Genomic DNA, 20,423 nt, shown 5'->3' with positions numbered 1-20,423 from the left:
GTGCCCGCTTCTCAGGTTAATATTGATAAGTACATAGTACACTCTAACCACTTACTATACAGCAAAGCGATAGCATGTCAATTGTTTTGGGTTATGATTCACAGGCAAAGGCATCCATCAGCATTCACCAACTGAGTGAATACTTGAACCCATTTCCTAGGATCATTTGTTAGACAAGTTGGTTTTTGTTCTTCACTATACATTGTCTGCTCCCCTTTTCCCTCATTTCCATACACAAATATATATGATACGTGGTTCAAATCTTTGCCTGATCCACGATAGATTACCTTTGGAAGACCACAAGAGCCACTCTTTATTGAAAATGCAAGCGTTCCAAAAAAGGTAGCCAAAGTGAAAACCAAAGGTAAGCTTAGGCAGAACTCTTGTTCTGTGCAGACCACTTTCCTGTCAATTCTTCATCCTTGAGGGAAAGCATCTCGTTCCTTGCAGTGACATCCACAGCAGCACATGCAAGAGCTGAGGCTCAGCCTTCAGTCCACCAAAGACAACTTAAATATTTCCCTTTGCAAAGGTGTGTGAATAGGTAACCCACCTCCTGGACAGCAGCCATAATGCAGGAGTATCAAATATCCAGTAACACTATTATTGAGTATCTGCCCTATTCCAACCCCCATCTCCTAGCCTAGGATTTTAAATACATGCAAAAACATAATCAATTTTTCACTTGAAACCATCAGGTTCACTACATAGTCATTGCCAGTGGTATTTGAAGTGAAACCCCACATCGGTGGTTTATATTATCTCATTAAACTGCACTGCAAAGCTTACCAATAGCCAGGTGATGTCAAATCATGCCAAACCATAGTTAACTAGCTGACCAGTTGCATTACCTTGCAATCAACTGCAATTAAATCCAATACACAAGCATCCAATACTAAAAAACAAAGTCCTGGCAAAGTATTTACAGAACCACACTGATTGACAAGGGAAAGATCAATATTTTTGGTTGAATTATAAACATTACCAACAGATGATTGAAGAGTCTGTTAAATTAATCAGTTTGTGCCCTACAAATCACCATTGAAGTAACCGTCTCCAGTCCAGTTATTGGGGTGCTGGCATTGAAGTTAGAGTAACGTCTATGGTTTAATATTACATCATGGTATACTATGGGCATTCCTATTTAACAAAAGGAACAAATATCACCCAGAAAACTACAGATTCATCAGTCTTACATTGATATTGGCAAAATAATGAAACCGATTGCGTACACACAAATAATGGCCGAAAGGAAAAGAACCTTGTGCATCACAATACATACACGCTCCATTTGATAAAACAATAGCCAGCATGGCTTTGGAAAGAGATCTTGCTGAACCAAGTTCACAGGCCTTTATTTGAGGAAGTGGCATTGTTGAACACGTTGGAAAACACATTATTTTCAAAAGAACCCTGCTGAAATTCCCTCAGAGTAACATTGAAACTGAAAGTAGCATTTATTAGAGGAGAAATGTCCAAGTGGAGGGAGAAATAGTGACCAGGTTGCCGTCATTTTTTTTAAATTGTTCTCAATCTGCATAGCCATTCCGAAACCCAATGCAAAGGGGTCAAATTTACAAATGGGTTTGGGGAAGTAGCCAGGGAGCTACAAAGAAATAGTAACAAAAAATCGTCAACCAGGCAAATTCTTGGCAATGGAATTCCATATAGATAACTGTAAGCTACCACACACTGCAGGGACAAATGTTGGCCACAGATTTGGCAATTCAAATGTCAAATCACTGTGGAGCAGCAACCACCAAAACAAATGGAGAATACTAAATTATACTGCTTGATCAGTCGAGGGGGAACAAGGAAGGTTCCAAACATAAAACATATCATTGTTCCCTGATCAGACCAGTTCCTGAGCTCCGAAAAGAGGTAATTGAGTGGGGATCTTATAATAGCATCTAGAGCACCTTTCAAGTCAAGTACACTGGAACAACGTACTAATGAAAGGAAAAATTCAGGACAGATGTGACAGAAAACACCTTCATGCAGATGTCAACACTTGGAATAGTCTGACAGTATAGGGGAGACAATTCAAAGCGCTATTGGATGAATTAATGAAAGGGAAACATTACTTTTTAAATTCTCAATGGAGGAAATGAGCACAATTATCTCTCTCTCGGTATCGATCCTATGCGAAAATGTTCTTGGATTTATTTAACACCTTATCTCTCAAACTTCTCTGAGCGCTCACGTACAATGAATTGGAGTGTCTTCCACTGCAGCAGTTGCTCTGCAAACGGTATAGAGAGTAAGGACCAGTTAATCTGTTTTTGACAGTGCTGGTGGAGGAGTAGCTGTTGGAAAAGATACCAGACAAATTCCTTGTTCTTCAGTTGCTACCATGAGACCTCTAACATTCACCCGAACCATGAAATGAGGTCAACAGAAGAATGGTACTTCTGTGAATATAACAATCCCTCAGCAATGCAGTGCAGTGACACTCAACATTATATGGTCAAGACCCAGAGTGCAGTTTCAGCGCACAATTTCATATTTCTTATGTTCTTATCACTTACGTGAATTATCGACTGAGCCAAGATGGAAGTGAACAAAATGCATATAAATCTACATTTTCTGCTGTACCTAGACAACAAACAGATCTGCCCAGGTACTGAAGGTCAAAAAATAAGTCACATAGTGATTATAAGGACAGGATGACAATGAGCTCCAGTAGTGCAAGCTTTTTCTCTTATTCAGAAAGTCTACCCCAGTAGCTATTTAACTTCAGTTGACACAGATTGGAAAATTTTGATATCCCTCAGTAGTGTCACTAGATGAAATGATTTGGGGCATCAGAAATCTTAACTCGTTCAGAGAAATCAATGCCACAGTGGGAGATATTCGCCATTGTGTGCCAATCTGAAGAACTCTATCTCCCAGTCCATCCCACCTTAAAAACAGAGATGGAAGGTAATGTATGATAAACTTGAAGTCCAAATTAACTGAAAAATGTGATTCCACAAGTACCTTTTACTAGCCTTGATGTTAGGCTGGTACTGGAAATAATAATCTTCCATTACAAATAAGAATTTCACTTCACAAAAGTTTCACCTACAAAGCAGATTTGCAAGCATTCTGCCACAAGACATTAAACAAGGTGATTTCAAGGTAAAATTGAACAAGAGAAGTAGACTAGGCAGAAAGACAGTTTGTGTGTGGTTTCCTGTTTCCTCTTTTCACTTCCTCCAGTTTCTGTTTTAAACAGTCATTGCCATTACAATTTGCTTCAGAGTTTGAAGAGCACTCAACAAGAAAAAATAAACAAATTTCCACACTAAGCCCTAAAACAGTATCGGAATTTATATAGCACTGAAAATCTAGAAACTGTAATATGGTTTCATCAGGTATTGTTTCCATGATGCTGCCCACAGTTTATCTGGAGTGAGGTTTTTGGCTGCCGACATGTAACTGCTCAGGTGTTTGCTGGAGGAAAGTGGTCCAATGGGCACATTCAGAGATGTATTAAAAACAAAAAACTGCGGATGCTGGAAATCCAAAACAAAAACAGAATTACCTGGAAAAACTCAGCAGGTCTGGCATCATCAACTAGTTCTGTTGAAGGATCATGAGGACTCGAAACGTCAACTCTTTTCTTCTCCGCCGATGCTGCCAGACCTGCTGAGTTTTTCCAGGTAATTCTGTTTTTGTTTCAGAGATGTATTGTTGGCCAATTACTTGGGGGATGTCTGCAACTTGGCAACTGCTTGTAAATTCAGCTTTCCTGCTCAACTCATCAAGGTTAGCAAAGCAGGCACAAAATAAATGGCTGTTTTTTCTCAAAGTTGTGATTTGTTGATGTTTTATGAACGCCGTTAATATTATCGAGACAATCACACACAAGAATGACATACTTTGCATGTGTGACACTTTCAAAAATAACGAGCATTAGATTCATTGGCTGAGTTCAGCTGCCACCCTTGCCTTCCCCTTTTAAGGCCAATGCTTATCGGAGGAAGTGGTCTACACAAACCATCAATAGGTTTAACCGCTGTATGGTGAAGGAACTTTGCAGATTGAAAATTTCCAGCGTTGATACTCTGAAGTGCGAGTGCTGACAAATCTTTTCAAAACGTTTGTATTTATTTGATTTATAAAGCCGCCTTTCCAAATTCACATAAGTTGCCACATATACTATATTTTTTTTACATGTTCATTAAGACAAGGGATGTTCCCAATTTAGATATTTACTGTCAGCACCAAGAAATCCCAGGTCAAGCATAGCAAATCATGACAGGTCAAACTCATTTCATACAAGGTCCCTTACTCCTGGCTCCCAGAGGAGAAAGGCTAGTATGTCTAACATGAGCCCCAGTTCTCGACCATATGGGGTTTTCAAAGGACTAACAAAATGGTCTTTGTATTCTGCCCAGAACTAGCTTCTCAACAGTACTTTTGTACTTTGAAAATTTAGTTCTCTACACCAAAACTGTGTGCTGTCGATGCTAAGAATTTTCAGAGTCATGTTTATCCTAATCTAAAGTAAGACTGAAGCATCAGTCAATGCAAACTTCCAATTTGATTAGATTTTCCAGAATTAGGCAAAATGCAGGTACCACAAAGGCTTTTATTTAAAAAAAGGTTTCTCAGCCAAGCCCTCATGAGTATTTTATTCACCAGAAGACAGCAGGAAATAGGTCTGCTTGAATGACTCAGTGCATTTGTGCTAAAATACTCACATCTGGATCATCTTAGATACTAATGCTAGACAAAAACTATCAGAAAAGGCTGAACATGGTGAGATTCTTTTCTCTAGAAGAGATGGCTGAGGGATGACCTGACAGAGGTTTGTCACATTATGAAATAGGTAGACATAGAGATGATGTTTACATTTGTGGGCCAGATTAAAACAAGGGCCCATAAATAAAAGATAGCTGCTAATAAATCCAACAGAGAAGGCTTGAGGAACTTGTTTTCCCAGAGAGTGATTAGAATGTGGAACATGCCACCAGAGGGAACAGTTAAGGCAAATAGTGTGGGTGCTTTTAGGGGGAAGCTGGATAAGTACATGAGGGAGAAAGGAATAGAAAGATTTGCAGTTGGAGGGTGGGAGGGGGGCTCTTGAGGAGCAGAGGCCAGTTGGGCTGAATAGTCTGTTTCTGTGCTGTAAATTCTATGCGAGGGAAAACCCAGTGCCGGCATAACAGCAAAAGAAACAGGAGTAGGAGGCCATTCAGCCCTCTCAAACCTGCCCCACTATTCAATAAGATCATGGCTGACCTGCCCAGGCCTCAACTCCTCTTTCGTGCCAGCTCCTCATAGCCCTCAACTCCCTGATATTTCAAAAATCTATCTACCTCCTCTTTAAATACTTTCAGTGATCTAGCCTCCACAACACCCTGCAGTAGAGAATTCCAGACATTCACTACCCTCAGAGAAGAAATTCCTTCGCATCTCAGTTTTAAATGAGTGTCCCCTTATTCTGTAACTATGTCCCCTAGTTTGAGATTTCCCCAATAGCAGAAACAACCTCTCAACATCTACCCTGTCAAGCCCCCTCAGAATCTTGTACGTTTCAATAAGATCACCACTCATTCTTCTAAACTCTAATGAATAAAGGTCTAACCTGTTTAACCGTTCTTGATAAGTAAACCACTTCATCCCAGGAATCTCTCTTTCGAACTGCCTCCAATGGCAGTATATCCTTTCTTAAATACAGGGACTGAAACTGTACACAGTAGTCCAGGTGTGGTCTCACCAACAGCCTGTACAGTTGTAACAAAACTTCCCTATTTTTAAACTAGCAAACTAGGGTGTATTAACTGTCATCTTCCAGTGAGACAACATGAATGAGTATTATTAGATGGACATAGGAATGGTAAGAGGAGCACAGCACAGCTCAAGCAACATCTACATGTAGATAAAAGCAAAAAACTGCAGATGCTGGAAATCCAAAACAAAAATAAAAATAAAAATACCTGGAAAAACTCAGTAGGTCTGACAGCATCTGCGGAGAGGAACACAGTTAATGTTTCGAGTCTGTATGACTCTTCAACAGAACTAAGGAAAAATAGAAAAGAGGTGAAATATAAACTGGTTTTGGGGGAGGTGGGTGGGACAGGTAGAGCTGGATAGAGGGCCAGTGATAGGTGGAGATAACCAAAAGATGTCATAGACAAAAGGACAAAGAGGTGTTGAAGATGGTGATATTATCTAAGGAATGCACTAATGGTGACATTAAGGATAGAAAGCAGGACAAGCAAGGTACAGATAGCCCTAGTGGGGGTGGGGCAGGGGGAAGGAATCGAAATAGGCTAAAAGGTAGAGATAAAACAATGGATGGAAATACATTTAAAAATAATGAAAATAGGTGGGAAAAGAAAAATCTATATAAATTTTTGGAAAAAAGGGGGATCGGAAAGGGGGTGGGGATGGAGGAGAGAGTTCATGATCTAAAATTGTTGAACTCGATATTCAGTCCGGAAGGCTGTAAAGTGCCTAGTCGGAAGATGAGGTGCTGTTCCTCCTTTGCGTTGAGCTTCACTGGAACAATGCAGCAGGCCAAGGACGGACATGTGAGCATGAGAGCAGGGTGGAGTGTTGAAATGGTAAGCGACAGGGAGGTCTGGGTCATGCTTGCGGACAGACCGAAGGTGTTCCGCAAAGCGGTCACCCAGTCTGCGTTTGGTCTCTCCAATGTAGAGGAAACCGCATTGGGAGCAGCGAATGCAGTAGACTAAGTTGAGGGAAGTGCAAGTGAAATGCTGCTTCACTTGAAAGGAGTGTTTGGGCCCTTGGATGGTGAGGAGAGGGGAAATAAAGGGGCCGGTGTTGCACCTTCTGCGGTTGCATGGGAAGGTGCTGTGGGAGGGGGTTGAGGAGTAGGGGGTGATGGAGGAAGGGACCAGGGTGTCCCAGAGGAAACGATCCCTGCCGAATGCCGCGGGTGGGGGGGGGGGGGGAGTGTGTGTGTGTGTGTGTGTGTGTGGTGTGAAGGGAAGATGTGTTTGGTGGTGATATCATGCTGGAGTTGGCGGAAATGGCGGTGGATGATCCTTTGAATGCGGAGGCTGGTGGGGTGATAAGTGAGGACAAGGGGGACCCTATCATGGTTCTGGGAGGGAGGGGAAGGTGTGAGGGCGGATGCGTGGGAGATGGGCCGGACATGGTTGAGGGCCCTGTCAACGACCGTGGGTGGGAAAACCTCAGTTAAGGAAGAAGGAAGACATGTCAGGGGAACCGTTTTTGAAAGTGGCATCATCAGAACAGATGCGACGGAGGCAAAAGAACTGAGAGAATGGGATAGAGTCCTTACAGGAAGCGGGGTGTGAGAAGCTGTAGTCGAGGTAGCTGCGGGAGTCGGTAGGCTTGTAATGAATATTGGTGGACAGTCTATCACCAGAAATTGAGACAGAGAGGTCAAGGAAGGGAAGTGTCAGAGATGGACCATGTAAAAATGATGGAGGGGTGGAAATTGGAAGCAAAATTAATAAATTTTTCCAGGTCCAGACAAGAGCATGAAGCAGAACCGAAGTAATCATTGATGTACCAGAGAAAGAGTTGTGGGAGGGGGCTGGAGTAGGACTGGAACAAGGAATGTTCCACATACCCCATAGAGAGACAGGCATAACTGAGGCCCATGCGGTTACCCATAGCGACACCTTTTATTTGGAGGGAGTGAGAGGTATTTAACCAGGTTAGATCTTGGATATGAAAATGCACTGCTTTGGCTCCTGGTTTTATTTCAAGAGATCAAAAGGAGATCGGACTGGGTATAAAGAGTGGCTAGAAAGAAATTGAAGGGAGTGGGAATAAGAGATTGATGCAATTACAACAGCTAAATGAGATTAAAGAGTTTAGCACAGTCTGGAGAGAGAGAACTGAAAACTTAGATCAGAGATAGGAAGGGTATTTAAATGTTGCACGTAGACCAAGCAGTTTCTTTGTCATAGGAACTAAATCAGCTAGCCATAATAGCTGCTCTTTGACTCATTCTTAATTACCACTTTCTAATTAGCTTTACACTGCAAGATGGCTTAACGTACAATATTGTATTTAAACCTTGGGATAAAATGGCATACAATAAAAATGTAAATAGATGCAGATTCAGTAAACTAGCTGCAAAACAGTAAACACAAATGATGAAACACAGCATCACATGAGAACTGCTCTCACAATTCATAAATATGTCCACTGTCTCTACAACCATGCTATATGGGCTAATGAGCTGATTGATTGCCATGTTTTGAGCAGGCACTGCAATGGGATTGTGTAATGATACTGCACAAGGAAGGGTGATGGCATAAGTACTGCACACAGCAACATAAACAAAACTGTTGAGTGAAACAATACACATATGCAATTATTGTTAATTGAATGTGGAAAAAGAATTGAAAACAGGATACTTGGCAGTAGATGAATAGAACATTGGCTTGCTGCAATACTAAGGAGTTTTTAAAAATGGCTTAAATATCTTCCTCACTGATAATACACAAGCTACAGAGATTTCAACATAATATTTCTTAAACATGTTTATACCTAACTTCATATTCTTGACATGCTTGAGGGTTTATCAAGTTAATGACAAGTGCAAGCCATAAAATTGACTGAAACATTTCTGGCAATTGCATTTCTTCCTTGATGGACATTTATTCACACTCCATAGCTGTTAAGAACGTGGTATCGGATATTCAGGCTCAGCCTTTTGATTTTTTCCTTTCTAAAAGTACTGTAATTTTCCCTCCCTCACCAAAAAGGTTTTGGTTCCTCGTCCATGATAATGGGTATGGCACACTAGTGCATTAACCATGTGGCAACTATGTGGGCAAATTAACACCAACGGGTGTTCGATGCCACACTTTTCAAATACATGAAAATACATGGAAAATAACAACAGAACCCAACCTTGTTTTCACCCAACATCCATATGTACACTACCAGCAGGAGTTACAAAATAGTAATGAGGTCAATTTTTTACTCCATTACCCTAAGGCTGCAAGGACTAAACTGCAGGCTGCTACAGTTCAGATCTTCCCCACTCAGAATAGACTAGATTAACCAAATTCAGTATTCTCCTGTATGGCTCAACTATTTCAACATTTCCAATATCAGCTTCATCCTTCCAAAGACAACAATGCAACCTTCAGTATTTAAAAGCATATCTAATTAAAGGGCGTTAATGTCTTATTGATTTAATTATGTCACATTGGAAACCCACAGAAAGTCATATGCCCCCAATATTGTGAAAGATTAAAATATTAAATTGATGACGGTGAATATTTTAAATACCATACATGCAAACAAGTATTCTTTCCAAATGAACTCTCTGCCAGTTGATACCATTACAACCGCGTTCTTCCTGCCATATGATGCAAGCTCACACAGCAAAACTTAAAAGGCAATGGGTTAGTGGCTATAATGGAAGACTTGGCAGTACCAACAGAAGAGGCAAACACTAATGATAAAATTAAAATAGTGCTCACAGGCCAACAGTTAAAAACAAACATGCAGGCATCTGTTACAAGGCTGCAACATATCCTTGGGATGTCAGAGGACATGCAGAAACTGCTAAGAGTTAGAGTGGCACAGTGGATTTGGCATCTCTGTGACCCTAGTTTATCTACTCATTCTGTTGCCTCTGTATGAAATAAGCTTGGTAATCTTAACTCAGTATCGTTTGAGCATGATCGCGCACAACAAAATGACTCATATTGACATTTTGGCAGTCTTGTCCAGAATGGCCACAAAGGTTAAAATGATGGCTAGCAGAATTTACCCCAGTGTAGTGAGAGGTGCTTCAATCTCAATCCCAGAAGAGCAAAGTTGGGGCAGTAAATGGGTTTTGTTGTTCATTTGACTCTGCTACATTTGGATTAACTTGATGCTGACAATGACGGACAATAGAACTCAAGTCAGAAATGTGAAACTGCTCATCACTGCCTGGATGGCTGCAGTCACAACAGCATTTAATCAACTAATCATCATCCAGGACAGAACAGTCCACTAGATGAATGCCTTTGGATTTAATACCCACTCCCTCCATCACTGATGCACTGCCTACAGTAAGCACTGTAGCCATTCACCAAGTCTAATGCATCAGCACTTCACTCGCCATCACCAAGAAGCGCAGCAGAAACAACACTGTGGAAACATTATCATCTCCAATTCATACACTATTGTAACTTGGGGATATAAGTTGGTGTTCCTGCATCATAGCTGGGTCAATACACTGAAACTCCCTGTCTAACAACATGGGAGTGCCATCACAATGACTGTACCTGTTTAAGGAGACCCACCATCAACTTCTAAAGGCAATAAATGTAGTTTTGACAAAACCACCACAGCCAAGGAACAAACTAAAAAAAAGTGTAGTGCAGTAATATTAAATTTCTCAACATTAACATCTTTCACCTCGATGAACGCGAACATGGTTCTCAAATGTTTAAAATGTTTTTGTGACAATCTCAGGTTTATCATTATCACATGACTCACTTGAATGAATATTTTTGTTACTCTGACACAAATTACTAAAAGTTTTAAAACCATCAGAACCCTTTATTACACAACTTGCATTTATAGCACCTTTAACATAATAAAATGTCCTGAGGTGCTTCACAGAAACATTATAGAATGAAATTTGACACCGAGCCACATAAGGCAGATGACCAAAAGCTAGGTCAAAGCAGTGTCTCAAAGGTGGAAAGAGAGGTAGAAATGGGGAGAGGTTTAGGGAGGGAATTCCAGAGTTGGGGCTCAGGCAACTGAAGGCACGGTTACCAAAGATGAAGTGATCAAAATGGGGGATGCTCAAGAGACCAGAATGACAGCACAGTAGATATCTCCAGGGGTTACTGGCAACATTCCCTCTATTTTTTTTTTGAGTGCATAAACGATTGCTCAAGTGCACAACCTGTTTACATTTTTTTGTGCAGCCTTGCCTGTGTGGTACTTTAAAAAGAGTCAACTTTTGTGCAGTCTACTTGGGTATTCCTGGGTTGCTGTGTAGATTAGCAGTAATATTGGTTCTGGAGGCTGGAGATTAGAATCGTGAGACCATGGAAGGATTAAAAGCAAGGATAGGAGTTTTAAAAATTGAGGCACAACTTAAGCAGAAACCAATGTGGGTCAGCGGGCACAGGGTGGGGGTGATGGGTAAATAGGTCTTGGCGCAAGTTAGGCAGAAACATAGTTTTGAATGACCTAAAATTTACAGTGATAGAGCCTGGATAGGGATAGCTGGCCAGGAGTGAGTTACATATTACAACCCATATTGGAAGGGGGGGGGGGGGGCGGGGGCACTATTCTTCCACAACATGCTCTGAAGTAACAGCCTAAATCAGTCCGGTTAAATTGCATGCTTCAGTTACAACCTCGCAGACAACATTGATTTCGATCAATATTGCCAACAAAAAAAAACTAGACTTGAATACATTACAACTATCCTACAGATCTCACAACTCAGAAGATGCCTTAAACTGCAAAAGCAATACCTCGACGTCCTTACAACCACGGAAGCCCTCTTCGTTGATCGTTCCTTACTCCTATTACACACATTTTACGTACATGGAACACACTCAGCCGTCTTGCTGAGTCTCGCTGAAGTGTTCTGCATTCGCAGTGTACAAAATTATATTTTAATGGACCATTAAAGTACTAAGCGTGACAGCGAAACAGTGCACAGGACAAGGGTTAAAATCGTGCCCCCTTTAATATTTAGCAAAATATATCAAATATAGAAACCGTTACATGGGTCTGAACTGCACAGGGCTGGCCATACATGGTATGTCATGATTACCCCTCCGCTATTCATTAATCAGCCGCTATTTCAACAATTGAATGCCATTAGCTTTTAAACATATATATATGCGTGCGAAGTGGGAAGTGCAGGTGGTACATATATAAGGAAGTCAGTGGGAAAGGTTCCCTCTCCACCTACAATTGAGTCTGAGCTATCCAGCCTGAAAATGGCGGGAGGGAAGCAGTGTCCCTCCCTTCCCCCTCATAACCTTTTCATTTTTTAATTCATTATTTTAATTGCAATTTTTAAAATTCGGCACAGAAGCCAACGCCCAGTGTCTTTCTTCCATCCACCCCCACTTTCCTCAGTGAACAATAACTGTGCTGACCAGCAACCGGGGGGGCGGAAAAAAAAACACAAAATGCAGCCTCTCTGTGCAAACGGCTGAAAGAAACCCCCATGCATTTTAGCAAGAGCTGAATTCGTGAAGGGGGCCAAGATAAGGAGTGTGAAGCTGCTCACTCACCATCTGCCGAGCCACTTCAACCGCCGCCATTGTCGATCCGCTGGTGACAAGAAACTCGCAGCTCCCAGCCACAGGCACTGGATACATGTTGGCCGCTACTACTCAGCACAGAGGGGGAACGGGGACAGCCACAGTCTTTCCCTCCCCACCCCAATCAGAGTCTTTTGGGGAAGTTATTCATTGTCGGCCCTCATAGTAGTACTACGCAGGTTTACCATCCCACTCTGCGTTTCTAGCTACCATTTGCCTTCCCCTATGTAGTCAAAACGTTATCAGTGTTTGTATGGCGTCCCCTCTTTTCAGAATGGTAGAGTCCCCGATTGGACACATTGTTGCCAGAATAGCGGAAACGAGAAGTATCTGTTTTTCTGCCTAATGTAAAGTAACATTTACTCAGTTTAAAGGGATTATTGTGTATAGTTTTTTTCATTAACAGCAAACTTACAGCTTTATTGAATAGTAATTTAATTGCCATAAATTGGTTAGTTCCCAATGCATTGAACTTTTTAAAAAAAACTCCGCTATTTATATTTCATAAAGTCACAAACTAATTTAAAACTGAAAAATATTTTCAATGAAAGATCTGTTTGGGGCATGTTTCTTCACTCGGTTTTTTTTCGTGGAAATTGCAGTGCTACACTTGAGTCTGTAGTTGCTGCAGAGCAGGTGCGGAAATTTCAGTATTTTAATGCCACATGGGTGGCGTCATCCCAACTTCAGTGTGTTGCAGGTTGTCTTTTAAAAAAAACAAGTTGTATTTTCACCTCCCACTGGGCCCAGTGGGTAATGTAATTGAGCAGGCGGCAATACAGCAGCCAGCACTCACATTTAACATCAAAGGTGCTTAACCTTTAGGCGCCTAACTGGATTGACGCAAACTGCAGTGTAAAGTGATAGATGCTCTTTGATGTACCTCCTACTATAAACAATGACTAACCCATTATCCAACACAATGACTCACCCTTCCACTGGACACAATAAATCATATATTTGATTTTTTTATATAGTTGAATGCGTCCCTAAGTATGAATGAACTTAATTTCCGCCCGGTTCCAATTTAAAATAAATATGATGTGGGCCGACACCACTCTACCTGAACCACAGAATGTTACAGTACAGTAGGAGGCCATATACCACCTGTGGTGTCTGCGCCGACTCTCAGCAAGAGCAACTCAGCTCGTCTCACTTTCCTGCCCTTTCCATATAAAAATTTTATTTTCTCTTCAAGTGCTTATCCAATTTCCTGTTGAAAGCCACAACTGAACCTGCCACAAACACACTCTCAGGGAGTGCACTCCATGTCATAACCCTTGTTCTTTTGTCATGTGCTTTAAATGTGTGTCCTTGGCCAACCTCTTCAGCTGCTTTAAAAACAAAAAACTGCGGATGCTGTTGGGTGGGTGACCCCCACTTCTCTCCCCCCACCCAACCCCTCCCCCCCACCTTAAACCAACTTATATTGCACCCCTCTCCTTGGATTCACTTAGTTCTGTTGAAGGGTCATGAGGACTCGAAACGTCAACTCTTCTTCTACGCTGATGCTGCCAGACCTGCTGAGTTTTTCCAGGTAATTCTGTTTTTGTTTTGGATCTTCAGCTGCTTCATCAATGATCTTTCTTCCATCATAAGGTCAGAAGGGGGGATGCTTGCTGATGGTTGCACAATGTTCAGCACCATTTGTGACTCCTCAGATACTGAAGCAGTCCATGTCCAAATGCATTAAGACCTGGATAATATCCAGGCTTGGGCTGACAAGTGGCAAGTAACATTCACAGCCACCCAAGTGCCAGGCAATGACCATCTCCAACAAGAGAGAACCTAACCATCACCCCTTGACATTCAATGGCATTACCATCGCTGAATGCCTCACTTTCAACATCCTGGGCATTACCATTGACCAGAAGCTGTACTGGACTAGCCATATAAATACTGTGGCTACAAGAGCAGGTCAGAGGCTAGGAATCATGTGACAAGTAACTCATCTCCTGACTCCCCAAAGCCTGTCCACCATCTACAAGGCACAAGTCAGGAGTGTGATGGAATACTGTCCACTTGCCTGGATGAGTGCAGCTCCCACAACACTCAAGAAGCTTGACACCATCCAGGACAAAGCAGCCTGCTTGATTGGCACCACATCCACAACTATTCACTCCCTCCACCACCAAAGAACAGTAGCTACATTGTGTACCATCTACAAGATGCACTGCAGAAACTCACAAAGGATCCTTAGACAGCACCTTCCAAATCCGTGACCACTACCATCTAGATGGACAAGGGCAGCTGATACATGGGAACACCACCACCTGGAAGTTCCTCTCCAAGCCACACACCATCCTGACTTGGAAATATATCGCTGTTCCTTCAATGCCGCTGGGTCAAAATCCTGGAACTTCTTCCCTAACAGCACTGTGGGTGTACCTACACCACAGGGACTGCAGTAGCTCAAGAAGACAGCTCACCACCACCTTTTCCAGGGCAATTAGGGATGGGAAATAAATACTGGCCTAGCTACCAACACCCACATCCTGTAAAATCAATTTTAAAAAACTTTAAGTATGTGTCCTCTGGTTCTTGATTTTTCTTTCAATGAGTACAGTTTTTCCCTACCTGCCCTCAAGATTTTGAACAACTCCACAAAATCTCCTCTCAATCTTGTAATCTCTCAGGAGATCAGCCAGTCAGATAAGTAGTCTGATAGTTCGGCAACAGTGAAGGGAGTCAAGAAGGGTGATGCTGAGGTTAAGCTGCATATCATCACTGTATATATGAAAATGATGCTGTGCTTTTGGATGCTGACTCTGAGGTACAGCATAAGACCATAAGGCCACAAGACATAGGAGCAGAAATTAGGCCATTCGCTCATTGAGTCCCCTCCGCCATTCAATCATGGCTGATAAGTTTCTCAACCCCATTCTTCCACCTTCTCCCCGTAACCTTTGATCCCCTTACCAATTAAGAACCTATCTATCTCGGTCTTAAATACACTCAATGACCTGGCCTCCACAGCCTTTTGTGGCAATGAATTCCATAGATTCACCACTCTCTGACTAAAGAAGTTTCTCCTTATCTCTGTTCTTAAAAGGTTTTCCCTTTACTCTGAGGCTGTGCCCTCGGGTCCTAGTCTCTCCTACTAATGGAAACATCTTTCCCACGTCCACTCTATCCAGGCCTTTCAGTATTCTGTAAGTTTCAATCAGATCCCCCCTCATCCTTCTAAACTCCATCGAGTATAGACCCAGAGTCCTCAAACATTCCTCATATGTTAATCCTTTCATTCCTGGGATCATTCTCGTGAACATTCTCTGGACCCGCTCCAGGGCCAGCACATCCTTCCTGAGATACGGGGCCCAAAATTGCTCATAATATTCTAAATGTGGTCTGACCAGAGCCTTATAAAGCCTCAGCAGCACATCCCTGCTTTTATATTCTAGTCCTCTCGAAATAAATGCCAACATTGCAATTGCCTTCCTAACTACTGACTCAACCTGCAAGTTAACCTTAAGAGAATCCTGGACTAGGACTCCAAGGTCCCTTTGCACTCCAGATTTCTGAATTCTCTCCCCATTTAGAAAATAGTCCATGCCTCTATTCTTCCTATCAAAGTGTATGACCTCACACTTCCCCACGTTGTATTCCATCTGCCACTTCTTTGCCCATTCTCCTAACCTGTCCAAATCCTTCTGCAGCCTCCCCGCCTCCTCAATACTACCTGTCCCTCCACCTATCTTTGTATCATCTGCAAACTTAGCCAGAATGTACTCAGTTTCTTCATCAAGATCATTAATGTATAAAGTGAAAAGTTGTGGTCTCAACGCTGACCCCTGCGGAACTCCACCAGTCACCGGCCGCCATCCTGAGAAGGACCCCCTTATCCCCACTCTCTGCCTCCTGCCAGACAGCCAAACCTCTATCCATGCTAGTACCTTGCCTCTAACACCATGGGCACTTATCTTACTGAGCAGCCTCCTGTGCAGCACCTTGTCAAAAGGCCTTCTGGAAATCCAAGTAGATAACATCCATTGGCTCTCCTTTGTCTAACCTACTCATTACCTCCTCAAAGAATTCTAATAGATTTGTCAGGCATGACCTCCCCTTGATGAAACCTTGCTGACTTTACCCGATTTTACCATGCACTTCCAAGTATTCTGAAATCTCATCCTTAATAATGGACTCTAAAATCTTACCAATGACCGAGGTCAGGCTAATCGGCCTGTAATTTCCCGTCTTTTGCCTCACACCCTTCTTAAACAGGGGGGTTACATTAGCGATTTTCCAGACCTCTGGGACCCTCCCTGACTCCAGTGATTCCTGAAAGATCACCACTAATGCCTCCACTATCTCTTCAGCTATTTCCTTCAGAACTCTGGGGTGCAATCCATCTGGCTCAGGTGATTTATCCACCTTCAGACCTTTCAGTTTTCCTAGCACTTTCTCCTTGGTAATGGCCACCATACTCACCTCTGCCCCCCCGACTCTCTTGAACTTTGGGGATGTCACTCGTGTCTTCCATTGTGAAGACTGACGCAAAGTACCTATTCAGTTTCTCCGCCATTTCTTTGTTCCCCACTACTACTTCTCCAGTGTCATTTTCCAGCGGCCCAATGTCCACTTTTGCCTCTCTCTTACCCCTTATATATCTAAAAAAACTCTTGCAATCTTCTTTTATATTAATGGCTAGTTTACCCTCATATTTAATCTTCTCCCTCCTTATTTCTTTTTTAGTTGTCCTCTGTTGGTCTTTGTAGGCTTCCCAATCCCCTGGTTTCCAACTGCTCTTTGCCGCATTGTATGCTTCCTCTTTAGCTTTTATGCTGTCCCTGACTTCCCTTGTCAACCATGGTTGCCTTATCCTCCCTTTAGTATGCTTCTTCTTCCTAGGGATGAATTTTTGCTGTGTCTCCCAAATTACTCCCAGAAACTCCTGCCATTGTTGTTCCACTGTCTTTCCTGCTAGGCTCATCTCCCAGTCAATTCTGGCCAGATCTTCCCTCATGCCTCTGTAGTTGCTTTTATTCAACTGTAATACCGTTACATCTGATTCCAGCTATTTCCTCTCAAATTGCAGGGTAAATTCTATCATATTATGGTCACGTTCTCCTAAGGGTTCCTTCACCTTAAGCTCCCTTATCAAATCTGCCTCATTACACATCACTAAATCTAGAATTGCCTGTTCCCAGTGGGTTCCACCTCAAGTTGCTCCAAAAAGCCATCTCGTAGACATTCAACAAATTCCTTTTCTTGGGAACCACTACCAACCTGATTTTCCCAGTCTACCTGCATATTGAAATCCCCCATGATCACTGTAACCTTGCCTTTCTTACACGCCTTTTCTATCTCCTGGTGTATCTTGTGCCCCACATCCTGACTACTGTTCGGAGGCCTGTGCATAACTCCCATTATGGTTTTTTTTACTTTTGCGGTTCCTCAACTCTAACCACACAGATTCTATATCATCTGACCCTACGTCATTTCTTGCTATCAATTTAATTTAATTTCTTACTAACAAAGCAACCCCACCCCCTCTGCCAACCTGCCTATCTTTTCGATAGGATGTATATCCTCGGATATTTATCTCCCAGTCCTGATCCCCTTGCAGACATGTCTCCATAATGCCCACCACATCATACCTGCCAATTTCAATCTGCGCCACAAGCTCATTTACTTTATTTCGTATACTGCTTGCATTCAGATACTACACCTTCAGTCCTGTATTTCCCGTCCCCTTTCTCATTGTCGTCTCTTTATCTGATGTGCTTGAAGTAAGATTCCTAGCCCTTTCCAAACACTCTGTCCTGTTTTGTGTTCTGGAGACTTTAATAGCCTTTCCTGGGCTCTCCTTTGTTTTCAGATTTTTCATAATTTTCCATGAAGTTGAATCCACACACACACACACCACCACCGCCCCCCCCCACCCGCCCCCAACACCCCCAACCACCCCCCCCCCCCCCACACACACACACACACACACACACACACACACACACACACTAACCTGCTGCTTTGTTTCCCATTAGTTATACTTCTTGGAGTTTTACCCTTCCCTCCCCCTCCCCACTTTCTAGTTTAAAGTCCTGTTGACCACCCTATTTACCCTTTTCACTAGAACATTGGTTCCAGATCAGTTCAGGTGCAGACCATTCCCAACGGTACAGATCCCTCCTGTTCCAATACTGATGCCAGTGCCCCACGAAATGGAACCCCTCTTTCCTGCACCACTCCTTTAGCCACGTGTTTACTTCCCATATTCTCGTGTTCCTATGCCAATTTGCACGTGGATGTGAGAATAGGAGGAGGTCAAATATGGAACTTTGGAGTAACAGAGGTAACAGAACAGGAGGAGAAGCCTTTACAAGTCATTCCCTGACCATGATTAAATAGATAGGAATGGGATCAAGTGAGTGTAGTTCCACCCAGCTGGGCAACAGTGGAGAGGTATTAGAGGAGGATGGTGTGGTCAACCATGTTAAAGGCTACAGACAAGTCAAGAAAAATGTTGAGGGAAAGATTATCATTGTCACAGCCCCATAGCATGTCATTTGTGACTTTGATAAGAGGCGTTTCATTACTGTGGCAGGGGCAAAAATCTAACTGGAGAAATTTAAATATGAAATTCCAGGAAAGATGAGCTTGGATTTGGGAGGCAACAATGCATTCCAGGACTTTGGAGAGGAAAAGGAGGTCGGAGATGGGACCATAGTTTACGGGGTTGGTGAGGTCAAGGGTTGCTTTTTTTGAGGAGGGGGTGATGACAGCAAACATTAAGGACAGAGGGGGATAATAAAGACAGAGACATGTTCACAATACCATCTAAGATGGGGACCAGGAGGGGAAGTTGGGTAATCAGCAGTTTAGTGGGATAAAGATCAAATGAACAGGAGATGAGCTCAGAAAGAGCATAAGGGGTGAGAGAAGAGAAAGTTGAGAAGATGTGAGTTCTGGACTAGAGCAGTCAGGAGCATTAGAGAAAGTTTGGCCACATGGGCTGGTGGAAGAGAGGGATGGACGAGAGGCAGCTTATCGGATGGTCTCAGTTTTAGAAGGTTATCTTTGCTTTCATTAATAGAATAGTAAGTAGTTTTAGCAGTTTTAGAAGGTTATCTTTGCGTTCATTAATAGAATAGTGAGTAGTTTTAGCAGATGAGAACAGAACCCAATTGTGCTTTATGTGGTCCACCATATCTTTTCAAGTCTGTGTCCTGTGGGTTAAGGGAGTGGAAATCAGGCTCATAGCAAGGGGGAAGGCCAGGGTGAGAGAGTAATGGTTCAATTGGGCATCAAAGGTGGAGGTCAGGGTGCAGCTGAGCAAATCAGTGCCTGCAGAAATGATGTGGTGAATGGAGGGCCAGAGTCTAGACAGTTAAATTGCAGCTTATATGGCACTTTTCACAACCACTGGCTATCTCAAAGCACATAACAACCAATGAAGTACTTTTGTGGTGTACTTTTTCTAGTCACTATTATAATGTAGGAAAGATGGCAGCTAATTTGTGTGCAGCAAGCTCCCACAAATAGCAATGTGATAAATTTTTTGTGTGATATTGATAGAGTGATAAATATTGGCCAAGACACCATTGGCAGACACCCTATCTCTTCTTCAGAAAGTGCCATGTGATCTTTTATAGCAGCTGAGAGGGCAGATTTAACATCTCATCCAAATGATGGCACCTTCAGCAAAGCAGCACTCCCTCAGTACTGCATTGGAGTATGAGCCTTAACATTTGTGTCCAAACCCCACATTGGGATTTGAACCCAGAATTTTATGACTCAGAGGTGAAGAGTACTACAAATGGACATTAGCACCATCAAACATCAATATAAGTTGGCATTATCAGAAGAGGTGAGAAAATTTGTAGGGGATGAGGGATGTAAAGTTTCAATCATATTGCCACAATCATAATGGGATAAAGCAGTTTAAGGATTCAGAACTGACTGAAACACAACTGAAGCCAACCATTTGTGTATGAACCCAAACCAACCTAACTGGGGAACATAACTGGGTTTATTGACTGCACATCACACTCCAGACATATCAGTCTGAGACTGTTTCAGTATAACTATGGCCTAAATGTCAGTGTTCTCACTTGCATACAAGTTATTTTATAAAACACCAATAGCCAGAAGTAGCACTAACCTATACCAATTACAATTTAATTTAAGTTCCAGCTTCTATCAATGTTTGCCTCATCGATTATTCCCTACCATTCTAAATGG

The 20,423-nt window shown here is 42.4% G+C and overlaps 1 protein-coding gene across 5 annotated transcripts in view; it reads right to left on the bottom strand.

The window, feature by feature from the left end:
* The window catches only part of LOC121281853 (septin-6), a 71,569-nt gene extending 59,200 nt beyond the window's left edge, over positions 1–12,369 (bottom strand). For 4 of the 5 annotated variants that reach the window (XM_041194917.1, XM_041194914.1, XM_041194918.1 and 1 more), the window contains exon 1: positions 12,213–12,369. In XM_041194917.1, coding sequence (XP_041050851.1) covers positions 12,213–12,299 — 87 coding nt within the window. In that variant the 5' untranslated portion in view covers positions 12,300–12,369. The remainder of the gene's footprint in view (positions 1–12,212) is intronic. The other variant, XM_041194919.1, reaches the window with a different exon arrangement.
* Between the last annotated feature and the right edge of the window lie 8,054 nt (positions 12,370–20,423).

This window comes from Carcharodon carcharias, chromosome 9, assembly GCF_017639515.1.
Source record: "Carcharodon carcharias isolate sCarCar2 chromosome 9, sCarCar2.pri, whole genome shotgun sequence".
Taxonomy (NCBI): Eukaryota; Metazoa; Chordata; class Chondrichthyes; order Lamniformes; family Lamnidae; genus Carcharodon; species Carcharodon carcharias.
Note: the sequence above shows the minus strand (reverse complement) of the source record. Positions and strands in the feature narration are given on the sequence as shown.